We start from the raw sequence: 12,976 nt of genomic DNA, 5'->3' as shown, positions 1-12,976 counted from the left end.
TTGGGGCATGGGCAAGGGAATGCTGCCCTGGGGAAGTGGTATTTGGGCTGGATTCGAAGGTAAGCGTAGGCCAGGAGGGTAGGGAACCCGTGTGCCCAGGCCCAGGGTGGGAGTGTAGATGAAGGGATGGAGGAAGGCCCTTGTGGCTGAATTCAGGGAGCAAGGTGGGGGTGGGGGGCAGGGGACAGGGGCAAGTTAAAGCAGGAGAGATGGACATGATGCTTGGCCCCCGAGGGCCCTGGAATTCATCGTGGGTGGTTCCAACCACAGACTCCTGGGTCACACAGAAAGGTTTTAGACCCCAGCTCCACCCCTACCGGCCGAGTGGTCACTGGGCCTGGTGGACACGGTCTGTCCAGAGGGCTCTGGGAGTGATGGGCTGGGCTGAGGACGGTGGTGCCGGGACCTCCAGATAGAGCAGGAAGAACCAGGAGGCTGGGGAAATGCCAGATGGGGCATAGGCAGGGGGTGCCTGTGCAGACGGAGGGGGAGAGGGCCTGGGGAGCCAGCTATGGGGGAGCTGCGTCTGGGACCCATGTCTGGGGGTGGGAGGTGGCCTTAGAGGCCCAACTCAGACCGGTCTCTGAGGAGCCAATTCAGTGACCTGGACCCTCGGGGAGTTAGGATGGGGGTGGGGCTGCGTCAAAGCCACCATTGTCACCCCCTTGCTCGCCTGACTGTCTGGGACCTAAAATAGAGCAGGAGCACAGCCGATCTCGTGAGAAGAGTTCCTGGCAAAGAGGTCTGGGGGGAGGGGTGTGAGTCACCGCTGGGAACCCTCAAGTTTGAGGCTCCCAAAGCTCAGCCACCCCACCCCCGCCCTGGGGGAGCCTGGAATCCACTGGGCAGTGGGGAGGAGGGTGTCTTTGTCCCACCCCTGTCCCGCTGTGGGGAGGGGCCTGGGGCCTGGCCCCAGCTCTGCCATGGAGGTGCTGGATGACTGGGCCAAATCTGCCCCCTCAGGGCCTGTTTTCCTGAGGTACCAGGAGTCAGGAACCTCGACGTCTGCTGTGAGGCCCCTGGAATTCATGGCAGGTGGTCCTCAGATAGGCCCCCGAGAGTCAGACAGACATGGGATAAAGTCCCCGTTCCTTCCTATTGGTTGAGCGACCTTGGAGTCTCCTCACCTCATGGGGCCTCAGTTTCCTCATCTGTACAATGGACCTTGAAACCAAGCCCTGTTCTTTCCCTGATTCAGCTTGAACTATCCAACAAGGATCTTGACGGCTCTGGGGGCCTCCCTCCACAACCTCCACAGCACACTCTGTGCTGCCAGTAACGTTAAAACAGTGACCCCACTTTTTCATGCCCTGGCTCCTCACATCCTGCAGGGCAGAGATGGGTGTCCTTTCCAGCTCTCTCCGTAGGAGCTCTTCAGCCTCAGTACTGGCCACTCCTGGAGGAAAGGGGTCTTGGCTCCAGGGTGGGCCCTCCTGGGCACTTACCATGTGTCAGGCCCTGCGCCTGGCTCAAGCCTGGAGTCCTGGGGGGCAGGGATGGTCTACCCCATTGTGCAGATGGGGAAACAGGCTCCTCTCAAAGGGGTCTGTGGGCCCTTTGCAAACTGAAGGGCGCTGTGCGCGGCTTCCGTGCAGGGGAGAGGCAGGCGCGGTGTGCGGGGCTGGCGTGCCCCCTAGCGGCGGCCCTGCGCGCCTGTCTTGCCCCGCGGCCGGAGCCGCCCAGGTCAGGGGAAGTCCCTTCTCGGAGCCGCCCGCGGTCCTGCCTGCTGCGGCCTCACCTCCTCGAGCTGAGAAGTGTCTCCCAGTCTGTCTCTTCTCGTAGCTTCCCGGAGACCCCACGGCGGCTGCGCGCCCCGCCCCGATTGCCATGGAGACCGCCTGTACACAGTTCCCCCTTCCCCTCCACCCTGTCCTAAGCCGGGGGCCGCGGGCCGGACCAGCGCCCGTCCGGGAGGAAGCCCGCCGGGCCGGGCGGCCGCGCGCCCATGAACAGCGGGGCCGCGGGGACGCTGGCCGTGGGGAGAGTGCAAGTCTTCAGCCGGCACCGCGGGGAGGTGAGGCCCAGGCGGGCTCCGCCCGGACTCGAGGCTCCCGGCTCTGGGTCTAGAGTGGTTCCTGGTTTTGCGTGGTAGGAGCTCCAGAGTGTTCTCTGGGCTCCAGCTCCAGAATGGGCCCTGGGTTCTAAGCTCTGGTTCCAGAGAACGCTCCAACTCCTTCTGGCTGACTCGTGTTCTTTGGACTCGGGCTTTAAAGTGCAGTCAGGGCTTGGAGTAGATTTTGAACTCCGGATTCTGGGCTCCCGCTCTGGAAGGGCTCTTGGCTCTGGGGTGCCAGTCCCTGGTTCTGGAGAAGGCTCCAGCCTCTGACTTTGGGGAGGGCCCCAGGCAAGAGGCCCCAGTTTTGAAGGGCTCCAGAGGGCTCCGTGCTCTTGGCTCTGAGTGCCGAGTGGCTCCTAGTTCTGGGCTCTGGCTGTGGAGCGAGGCCTGAGGTCCAAGCTCCAACCCTAGGCTCCGGGGGTCAGTGTTCAGGGCTGGCCCAAGAGTCTGGGGTCAGGGCTGAGCAGACAGGTGTTTCTGGCCTCAGGATGGGATGACTTTTGTGCTCTCCTCCCAGGTCAACTCCTCCGCCTTCTCTCCCAACGGCCAGACGCTGCTCACCGCCTCGGAGGATGGCTGCGTGTATGGCTGGGAGACCCAGAGCGGGCGGCTGCTGTGGAGGCTGGGTGGCCACGCAGGTGGGGCTCCTCAGCCTGGATGGGGAGACCGAGGCCCATGGGCCTGTCCTGGCATTCTGCAGGGCCTACCATAACAACCTCTGATGTTTGAGCTGGGCATCCATGCCAGGCAGCCTGCGCAGGGCTGGGGCAGGAGGGCAAGGAGATGGACCTGGTCCCTGGGGCCAGGTCCTCTGACTCTGGTAGACCTGGACTCAGATCCTACCCCTTTTTAAAAAATTGCTTAAAAATATACATAATATTTACCATCTTAACCATTTAAGTGTATGGTTCAGTAGTAAGTACCTTCACCTTGTTGTGCACCTAGTCTCCAGAACTCTTTTCATCTTGCAAAACAGAAACTCTATACCCATTAAGCTCCCCATTCCTCTCTTCCCCCAGCCCCTGGCAACCGCCATTCTGCTTTGTCTCGAATTTGACCACTCTAAGTACCTGCAGAAGTGGAATCATACAAAACTTCTTTTTGTGACTGGTTCATCTCACTTGGCACAATGTCCTTAAGGTTCATCTTTGTTTTACCCACTTTGACTGTGATCGTAGCCAAGTCACGTCACCTCGCTGAGCCTCTATTTCCTCCTCTGTAGAATGGGGATGGATCATCGCTGCTACCCTATAGGATGAGATAATGCAAGCAAAGTGCCTAGCACCCAATAAGGACTCTGTAGTTGTAACTATTATAATTAAGGAGACAAGAAAAAACACCTGATAATTACAGAGCAGATTGATTAATGCTGTAATAGGGCAAGTCCAGGGGCTGGGGGGCTCAGAGGAGGCAATGGACTGAGGTGGGCTGTCAGAGAGTTTCTGGGAGGTGCCCACATTTGATTTGGGTATTGATTTTCCAAATGGGCAAATTGAGGTTGGGTGTTCAGGCCAACACAAGAAGCCCAGGAATTTCCACGTGGCTGGAGGGTAAGGGTTAGGATTGAGGAGAGGGGAGGTAGGCGATGAGGCTGGAGAAATTAGCAGGGTAGGAGCTCAAGGGCCAGAGGTGGAGGGCAGTGCCATTCCTGACCACACTGCCCGCCCCAGGCCCCGTGAAGTTCTGCCGCTTCTCTCCTGATGGCCGCCTCTTTGCCAGCACCTCCTGTGACTGCACCATCCGCCTGTGGGACGTGGCAGAAGCCAAGTGTCTGCAGGTCCTGAAGGGTGAGTGGGCTGGGTGGGACTGAGAGCCAAGCAGCCAGGCCTGGGTGCCCTTTCCGACCTTGCTGTGTCCTTGTGCCACCTCGTCTCCTCTCCGATCTGGAGCCTGCAGGTCACCAGCGGAGTGTGGAGACGGTCAGCTTCAGCCCTGACTCAAAGCAGCTGGCATCAGGTGGCTGGGACAAGCGGGTGATGCTCTGGGAGGTGCAGGTATGTGGGGGGTGGGGGGCAGAGCTAGGCCTGGGATCACACACCCTCAACACTGGCCTCAGGTCGTTCCATCTTCCCCACCATGCCCACACCTGGCATCCAAGACCCCCCCTGCATCTGGCTTGCAGCTACCTCCCCGGGCCTCCCACACACACTAGCCCTCGACCCTCAAGCCCTCTGCCCATGAGGCTCCCTCTGCCTGAACTGCCCTCCTCTCCTGTCAAGGCCCAGGAAGCCTCCCCAGACCCTGTGTTGTCACATTACCCAGGCAGCCCCTCAAGGGGGGGCCTGGGTGTGACTCATCCGAGGCCCAGAACCTGGCACTGCAAGGCTTCGGGATGCCCTCTGCTGCCTCCCACGGCTCAGGGCTCTCTCCTCCAGTCTGGCCAGGTGCTGCGCTGCTTAGCAGGGCACCGAGACTCCGTCCAGAGCAGTGACTTCGCACCCAGCTCAGACTGCCTGGTAAGCCACACTTCTGCCCTGGCCCCCCTCAGTTGATGAGGGAACCCGGGGCCCATACCCCCTTTCCCACTGGAGCTGAACAATGGTTAGAATTGGGTGACTCTGCTCTTCTGAGCCTGTCCCCTCACCTGTGTGATGGGGACTCAGTGGGGCTCGGTGAGACGGTACCTGCTGTCTATGAGCCCAGCCAGCCTAGGCAGCAGGGTGGGCATGGGCTGGCTCGTCCATGCTCATGGCAGCTGTCTGTAGGCCACTGGCTCCTGGGACTCCACCATACGCATCTGGGACCTACGGGCGGGGCCCCCAGCGATCTTCCACCAGGAGCTGGAGGGCCACAGTGGCAACATCAGCTGCCTGTGCTTCTCGGTGTCAGGCCTCCTGGTGAGCTGGCTGCCCTGGGTCCCAGGCTGGCACCTTGCTGGTTGCAAGACCCTTGGGGGGTCACAGGCCATTTTGGGGCCCAGTGAGCATGCAGGCCCCAAACCATGGGCTTAGAGCTGTCTGCTGTCCAGGCATCTGGCTCCTGGGACAAGACCATCCACATCTGGAAGCCCTCGACCAGAAGCCTGCTCGTCCAGCTCAAGGGCCACGTCACCTGGGTGAAGAGCTTAGCTTTCTCCCCGGATGCACTGCAGCTGGCCAGTGCTGACTACTCCCGCATGGTAACCCCACCCCACCAGGCCGCTCCTCCTGGCAAACTTCTACCCCCATCCTCATGCAGCACTCTGTCCAAAAACGTCCACATCCCGATTTGCCCTTAAATAAGAGGGTGCCAAGGGCAGGACCCAGACACCAGCCTCTTCTGTACCTAGGGTCTGGACTGGCCCAGATGTTAGTGGCAGTGACATGTCTATGACTCAGCTAGCTTCAGGGGAAAGGAAATGGGTACTGCACTGGATTCTGGCATCAAATATTATGCTGGGCATTTTAAATACAACTCAGACAACAAAACCCAGACTAAGAGGTTAAGGTGTTGGCCAGGATGCCCCCCAAGGTGATTTCAGAGGCCAGACTTGGCTGGTGAGGCCTCCCTACCCTCCTGCTTTGTTTTTATTTCCAGGTCAAAGTCTGGGACTGCAACACGGGCAAGTGCATTGAGACCCTGAAGGTAAGGCCCAGGGCTGTAGCACCCAAGGGCACAGTGGAGGGCCTGCCAGGGGAGGCTGGGGCAGGCGGGACTTGCATCCCAGAGCCCAAAGATGTGCTTCTGGCAGGGCGTCTTGGATGCGGCCCACTCCTGTGCCTTCACTGCAGATGGGAAACTCTTAGTGTCTGGAGCTGTGGATCAGGCAAGACGCCAAGTCCACTGCACAGTCAAATCACGCAGACTCTCTCGAAGATAACGTTACCTCGAATGGCTCTCAGACCTCATGCCCCTGCCTCCCCCTGCCCAGGGCGCATGGGACCTGCAGGAATGAACCTGTGAAAGGACAGTCAGGGCAGTTCTACACCACAGGCCCAAAGTAACATAACAGAGCACCTGACAGGTCCCTGTGGCCACGACCATCATGGCGCCACCAGGGCAGCCAACAGCTGCAGGCAGGCCTGCTGAAATCCACCAGACACCCAGTAACCATAACCGGGGCCACGCCAGCCCAACTCGCCAGCACTGTTAGTTGAAACACCCACAAACAAAAGCACCATCAGCCCGCCTGTCTGTTTTATTGAGGTGGGGGTGCTCAGGCCTTGACCGCATACTTCCGCAGCGGGTACAGGCGCTCCTTCCGCTGCTGCTTCTTGGTCTTCAGGTTCTCTTCGTGCTTGTTGAGCCGGCGGCGCATGGCACGTGTTTTCTTGGGCCGCAGATCCAGGGGCTTGTACTTCTTGCCCTGGGTGATGGAGAGCAGGAGGAAACCAAGGACTAGGGTTTAGGAGCTACTGCAGTAGCCAAGGAAGCCCCGGAGGCCGGAACCAAGGCGCTGGGCAGTGACTGAGGGAAGTGCGTGGCTGGGGTGTGAAGAGCTGAGACAACCAGCCTAGCAGGGGACTGTCAACACGAGACTACAGACATACGGAGATGTCAGCAGGCCATACACCTTGCTTACTAGCTCATTTAATTCCCCCGAGTTCAAGGTGGGGTGACTGTCCCCATTTTCATTAAGTCTGTTGACTCAGGAGGCTGAGAAGTGAGTGAATGTGCCCAAATCTCAGCGAAGCTGTGGCAGGACTGGGCTTTGCACCTCCCTACTCGGTGCTTTCTGCCTGCCTGATTCCCAGCGATGGAGTCCGTGTCACACCCCAACCCAGTAAGGGGCATGTGGCACCAAGTGCTGGGGGCGGTCACTATTATCTCGGCTTAAGTTGTGCAAGAGAGTGTGTGCGGGGCTTCAGCTGGTGTTCCATTAACTCAGAGGGTCTGCAGGTACGGTGACGTTCCCTGCAATAATGTTCCCACTTAACCCCCGAGTCTCAGAGGCGAGATCTGGAGTGGCCAACGTCATCCTGCTATGAGGGGCACAGCCCCCTCTCCTGCCTTGGTGGCCCTCCCACCACTCCATCGTCACACCGTCTCTGGCTCCCACTCCCGCCCCACCTGCTCCCCACTGAGCGGCTCTGGACTAAGGCAGCTCGCGTGGTCCCTCCTTCCTTTGCTCTGCAAAGGTCCCCTGGGCCTTCTTCAGCTTGAGGCCCTGTGCTGGCTCCACATCGAGTGAGAGCTGGTCCGGCTCAAGGAGCTCCCAGCCCACTGGGAAAGACTGAACAATTAACAGCGGCCCATTGGTGGGGAGGAAAGAGAGTAAGCTTTCACCCAATGACTGGCAGTAGCCTTGAAAGCAAGCAACACGGACGCCAGTTGAAAGGGGACAAAACAGAGCGTGCACACAAGTCCTGAAGAATGGCAGCTCAAGCTCCTTCTGGCTGCCAGCAGCCTGGAGGGGTAGGCACAGGGCAGGCCTGAGGGGATTGGGGTTCAGGTACGAACCACCTCAGGGCAGAGAACTGCAAAGAAAAGCTAAAGCAGGAGACGAGGGCAACCTCTGGAGGGAACTGGAAGCCTGAGAGTCTCTGTCACCCACATTCCTCATGGCATCAGCTGGCACAGGTCAGGGCCTCGTCTGTTTCAAATCCACTAAGCCCCTTAGAGCTCTGCTGTCCTACGGAGTAGCCACTAGCCACACGTGCTATTCACATTAAAAATTCAGCCCTTCAGTCAGCTCAGCCATACTCAGTGCTCAATAGGCACACATGGCCAGAGGTTACTGCACTGGACAGCTCAGGTATAGGACATTTCTTTCACTGCACAGTCTAGTGGACAGTGCTGACATACAGGCAGAGACCTCACTGCCACCTCCCTGACCAAGCGGTGCCTGGCTGGGGGGCACCTGGCATGAATGCACTACCTGGGTGGTCACAAAGACAATTCTTCCAGGCCACCACCTCTGCATGGTCCCCTCAGAGCCAATCCTCAGAAACACATTGGCACACACAAATGTGCACACATCCCACGGTGGCAGCAACCCCCGCCCCCCCACTGGTGTCCCCTGGGCACCTAACCCAGGCACACCATGATGGCGTTTTTAATGTGTCAAACCAAGTTATTCAAACACTAATTTGGGTGTTGATGTGAAGCCATTTTGCAGATGTAATTACAGCCCCTAATCAGTTGCCTCTAATTAAGGGAGATTATCCTGGGTCACCTGTGTGGGCCTGATCCAAGCAGCCGAAAGGCCTTAAAGGCAGGGCCGAGGCTTTCCTGAAGAAACCCCACCTGCGGACAGCAGCTTCAACCTGTGCCCAGGTCCAGCCTGTTCGTGATCATCTCTTCCTGACAGCCAGGCCTACTGATTCTGGATTTATTACCAGCCCCCACAACCACATAAGCCAATTCTTTGTAATGAATCAAACATATGTGTACACATGCACCAAGTCTACTGGTTCTGCTTCTCTGCTTGAACACTGGTAACACTAATCTTAGGGACAAGACCAGAAAATGGTTGGTAAAAATCCTAGGCTGAGGGGTGAGACACCTGCGGAATCTCCCAGCAGCACTGAATCCACTCCTCCCCAAGACATGGTTTGGAACCCAGGTCAAATCACTCCACTAACTGTAGGTGACCCTGGGCAACTCAACCTCTCTAATCCTTGAGGCCCTTATCTGAAAAACGAGAATGCCAGGGGCTTGGCAGTGACTGACACAGTGCTGGTAAGACAATCAAAACATTGAAACAGTTAATCGTCGTAGACTGCCCAAGCTCACTCTGCTGGTGAGGCTGGATTCCAAACCCAAGTCTCCAGCCAGACTCCCACCACACTGCTATTTCTTGACAACTGCAGCCCTGAGGAGATGCAGTCTGCGCTGCCATACGCTAGTACAAGAGGCTAGTCCGAGGGCAAACCCATCTACAAGTTAGGAAGGTTCTGGAAAACCCAACTATGTCTGGGCAAAGCCCAGTCCCACATTCCAGCAGCAGGAGAAGCTCTTCATACTGCCCCTCTGGCCAAGGGAGGGCTGGAACTTTGCTCCCTGCAGCCAAGCGCCCCTACTCCCCCCGTGACTCACCTTGTAGAATTTCCTGAGGTTTTCCTTTTGGGTCTGGTTAATGACGGTGAGAACACGGGCGATGGATTTGCGAACAACTCGGCTAGACAACAGAGACATCAGTGAAGATGAGGAAGACACACAACCCTCCCCAAGGTATCTTATTCAGGGCCTGACCCAGATATCATAGGGCAGGGCATTCCCCACCAGCCCATCCAGTCATCCAGCCCAGGAGGCAGGTGGTCTGGGGGTGAGACCTGAGAGACTACGAGATGAGCACCCCAGGAGTGGGGACAGGGAAATGCTGGAGTATCCAGTGCTTTTGAGGAACTCTGAAGTGTTTATTGAGGAGACTTAATGCGAGGTGGAGGGCAGATCAGGAAAGATCTTCCATCCCAGGCCATATATCCGGAGGACTATGAAGACCTAACCAATGACCATCAGAACGAGCTGGCTGAGGGAATCATACCACAAGCTGGGCCACCACGTTAAGCTCAAGGAATCACAGGAAGGCCACTGGGGAGGCAGAAACGAGACATTTGGGAGGGAGGGGGCTGAAGACAGGAGCAGGCCGGGGATAAATGAATTCATAGTCACGTTAATTATGAGGCATGCTGAGGGATGAGGGACAGTCACTCAGGAAATGGCTTGTAAACACGGTCTTGAGGATTCAGCTGCCTTATGTGTTCCCCAACTCATCCAGCCCCCTCCCACCACCATAAGAAGGTTGTCGGGGGCCCATCTTACACTAGAGGAAAAAACACTTTGGTAGGTGGGCCAACTCCCCATCAGGTAGCATGGGGGCAGAAGCAGAACTGGTACCCAGGTCGACTGACTGCGAACCCATGATCCTTGCACCAGTCCCGATTCTCGATCCGTGTAGATCAGGAAGCTGCACTACAACTCAAGTACAGGGAGGAAGGCGCTCACCTCCCGAGCGAGGGTGAGGAAAACACTGAGCGCTGCAGGAGGAGGGAGAGGAGGTCCCGCTGGGCTTCCGAGGGCAGCATTACGCCGGCTCTCCAGGGCCTGACATTCCGACCCACGGATCCCCTGAACGGCACTTAAACGGACTCCTCCTGAAGCCACCTTGGACAATCCACAAGTGCTCCCGATGCACCCGTGTCCCCCACGTCCAGAGGGCCGTGGGCCGGCCGCGGTCACTTACATCTTGGAGAGCTTGGACGCCGCGCCGCCAGTCACTTTGGCGACGCGCAGCTGGGACAGCTCCACCTTCAGGTCGTCCAGCTGCTTCAGCAGCTCTTCCTTCTTCTTGCCGCGAAGGTCTCGAGCCTTAATCTTGGCCTGCGCACAGGAAAGAGACCGGGTCAGACACCTCGCGGGCCGCCCTCCGCCGCGCCCGCGTCGTGGCCAGGCCAGCGGGGCGCGCGCCTCGCCCTGGGCCACGAGCGCGCTGGGGGCCCAGCATCCCCGCTAAGCCGTGCCTTGAGTAGGGCCACCGAGGCCCCGGTATCCCCGCTCGCCCAGGCCTACCACGAGGCTGGGCCGCCACCCCATTCCGCAGAGGGGAAGACGGAGGCACCGGGAGCGCGCACCCCTCCTGGCCCAGGCCGGCTGTGGCGGCGCCAGGCCATTCCGCAAAGCGCCCCACAGGCCCGGCCAGCAGATGGGACCCTAGGGCTCACCCCGCGCCCCCGACCCCAGCCCCTGAGCCCGACAGGGCGCGGATGGCGTCCGATTCCCCAGCTCTCACCATGGCTACACAAGCCGCCGCCGCCGCCGCCGCCGCCGCCTGCTCCCAGGGAAAGAGGAAGGGGGCGGGGCCGACCTCCGCAACTACTGCCGGGTGGCGGCGGGCGCAGCCAATGGCGCCGCGGCGGGGGAGCTCCGGCTCCGCCCCTGCCACGCCCCACCCCCGCCGCCGGCAGCACCGTGGTACCGCCCTTCTGGCCCCGCCGCGAGGATACCGAGCCCGTAGCGCCCGCCTCTTCCTCCTGCACCTGAGATGACTTAGATCGGCCTCACGCCCTGAGCAGCGCACTTGGGGAAACCGAGGCCCGGGGTGAATGGCAGCTTTCCGGAGATGGCACAGTGAGGACTCGGATTCGTCCATTCAGTCATTTATTCGTTCATCCATTCATTCGTTCATTCCGTAAACCTTTGCAGGTCGCCCAGTCCGTGCTGCTCTGAGCTGGGCGCCGGTGTTCTGGGGGATCAAGGGGATGAAAGTTTTCAAAGATGAATTAACACTGCCCCTGCCTTGGAGCAATTTAAAGTCCGAGGTGGGCGGGGAGGGGCGGGGTCAGACAGCTATAATCCAACTCTTTAAACGTTCTGGTGGAGGCGGCAAGTGGCAGCGAAAGAGCATTCTTGGCCTTTTTTTAGTGAACCCGACCGGGTTTCAAAGTCTTGCTCTGTTGCCGGGTACTAGCTGAGACTCGGCAAAACCCCTCCTCTCTCGAGTCTCAGTTTTCTCACCTGTGAGATGGGGTATTGATGAGGATTACGGAGATAACATGTAAAACTCTTAGCACAAGACCTGAGGCATAACAATGCTCAAAATATCATCAGTTACAAGGTTCCCACTGGAATGAACGCTTGAGTTGTGCCCTGAGAGTTAAAGGGAAATTCATGAAGCAGGGAAGGTGCTCAGGCTTTCTTACTGGGCGGTTTCATTGTTGCCCCAACGGGCAAGCATGAATCCATGCTCTAGTGTCACTGCATTAGCAAAGACATGCCAACACCTTTTAGAGCTCTAGTTAAAGCCAGGTTGTCCCCTTCTTGGTGTCGGGTGTCACCTCCTCCAGGGAGCCTTCTCCCATCCCTAACATATGGGATTCTGTTAATGGACCTTAGTCTTGGACTAAATTGAGACACGACCTCCCTTTGTGTCCCAAGCTTTCTGTGCAACCCTCTCTTTAGCCCCAAACATACTGAATTAAAATGATGTTTATGTGTCTGTTTCCACAGCCAGCCTAGAAGTTCCCTGGGGGCAGAACTATGGCTGACATCTGATTTGGTTTTTCCTTTTTTTTTTTTTTTTTTGTGAGGAAGATCAGCCCTGAGCTAACATTCATGCCAATCCTCCCCTTTTTGCTGAGGAAGACTGGCCCTGGGCTAACATCCATGCCCATCTTCCTCCACTTTATATGGGACAGCACCACAGCATGGCCTGACAAGCAGTGCATCAGTGCGCACCTGGGATCCGAACCTGGGCTGCCAGCAGCAAAGCGCCGGCACCCAACCTCTATGCCACAGGGCCGGCCCTGATTTGGTTTTTCTAGTCTCTAGGCCCAGCACATGGAGGCTTCTTGGATGAATGAATTAATGAGACTTGCCCCAGACACAGTGAGGCAGGCTTCCAGGAAGTGGAGGGATATGGGAAAGAGAGGGCAGACAGAGGGTATTGACATGGATTATTAGTCTTAAATGGAAGTTGAATGGTGCACAGGGATTCTGCTGTCCTATCTTCCAAATGCTTATAATTCTATTAGAGCTAATGATCGTGTAAGTCTTTTCTGAACTTGAAGTCATCTGTGACTCCCCTGTTTCTCTTACAGGCCACATTCAATCCACCAGCACATTTGGCAGCCTCTACCTTCACAATATACCCGACCTCTTCCCACCACTCTTTGTTGTTTTTTATTGTATTTTATTTTTTGGTGAGGAAGATTGTCTCTGAGCTAACACCTGTGCCAGTCTTCCTCTATTTTTTGTATGTGGGATGGCGCGACAGCATGGCTTCATGAGCACTGTGTAGGTGCACGCCCAGGATTTGAACCCCGGGCTGCCGAAGTGGAGCGTGAAACTTAACCAGTATACCACTGGGCCGGCCCCTTCCCACCACTCTTATTGGCACCTGCCTGGCCTGAGCTAACAGGCCTGACACCATTGTGTCACCTCTTAAATCACCTATTTTGGCTCTGGTTCGCATACGTGTTCTCAGCACAGCTGCTAGCAGGACCCTTTTCAAACTTAAGTCAGATCATGTCACTGCTCTGCCCATAATTTCCAGGGCTGTCC

General features: G+C 57.6%; 2 protein-coding genes across 3 annotated transcripts; one reads left to right on the top strand and one right to left on the bottom strand.

Annotated features, from left to right (window-relative positions):
- The first annotated feature begins 1,941 nt into the window (after positions 1-1,941).
- WDR38 (WD repeat domain 38) lies at positions 1,942-6,094 on the top strand. Its single transcript, XM_087419100.1, has 8 exons — positions 1,942-2,014; positions 2,574-2,694; positions 3,727-3,843; positions 3,953-4,050; positions 4,432-4,512; positions 4,762-4,893; positions 5,025-5,174; positions 5,573-6,094. The coding sequence occupies exons 1-8, from the start codon at positions 1,946-1,948 to the stop codon at positions 5,936-5,938; spliced, it is 1,134 nt and encodes a 377-aa protein (XP_087275226.1). The 5' UTR covers positions 1,942-1,945; the 3' UTR covers positions 5,939-6,094.
- A 61-nt stretch (positions 6,095-6,155) lies between these two features.
- Positions 6,156-11,081, bottom strand: RPL35 (ribosomal protein L35). Of its 2 annotated transcripts, none has more exons than XM_004423440.3 (4): positions 10,707-11,081; positions 10,161-10,297; positions 9,014-9,095; positions 6,156-6,341 (listed from the first exon to the last, which is right to left on the bottom strand). In XM_004423440.3, exons 1-4 carry the CDS (start codon positions 11,064-11,066, stop codon positions 6,192-6,194), a joined length of 729 nt encoding a protein of 242 aa, XP_004423497.2. In that variant the 5' UTR covers positions 11,067-11,081; the 3' UTR covers positions 6,156-6,191. The 2 variants fall into 2 exon arrangements, with proteins under 2 accessions (XP_004423497.2, XP_087275224.1); XM_087419098.1 differs by lacking the exon at positions 10,707-11,081 and adding an exon at positions 10,487-10,525.
- Positions 11,082-12,976: the final 1,895 nt, after the last annotated feature.

Source organism: Ceratotherium simum, chromosome 29 (genome assembly GCF_057802395.1).
Source record: "Ceratotherium simum simum isolate JZ-2026a chromosome 29, ASM5780239v1, whole genome shotgun sequence".
Lineage (NCBI taxonomy): Eukaryota > Metazoa > Chordata > Mammalia > Perissodactyla > Rhinocerotidae > Ceratotherium > Ceratotherium simum.
The sequence above is the reverse complement of the archived record's forward strand: the minus strand, read 5'-3'. Positions and strand labels throughout refer to the sequence as shown.

Excerpts from the sequence above, each read along its gene's own strand:
- WDR38 (XM_087419100.1), top strand. The coding sequence starts at position 1,946 with ATGAACAGCGGGGCCGCGGGGACGCTGGCCGTGGGGAGAGTGCAAGTC. Across the intron at positions 3,844-3,952 it reads GTGTCTGCAGGTCCTGAAGG|GTCACCAGCGGAGTGTGGAG; the intron begins GTGAGTGGGCTG and ends TGGAGCCTGCAG. Across the intron at positions 4,513-4,761 it reads CACCCAGCTCAGACTGCCTG|GCCACTGGCTCCTGGGACTC; the intron begins GTAAGCCACACT and ends AGCTGTCTGTAG.
- RPL35 (XM_004423440.3), bottom strand. The coding sequence starts at position 11,066 with ATGGACGAATCCGAGTCCTCACTGTGCCATCTCCGGAAAGCTGCCATT. Across the intron at positions 10,298-10,706 it reads CGGCGGCTTGTGTAGCCATG|GCCAAGATTAAGGCTCGAGA; the intron begins GTGAGAGCTGGG and ends TCCTGTGCGCAG. Across the intron at positions 9,096-10,160 it reads GCGTCCAAGCTCTCCAAGAT|CCGAGTTGTTCGCAAATCCA; the intron begins GTAAGTGACCGC and ends TCTGTTGTCTAG.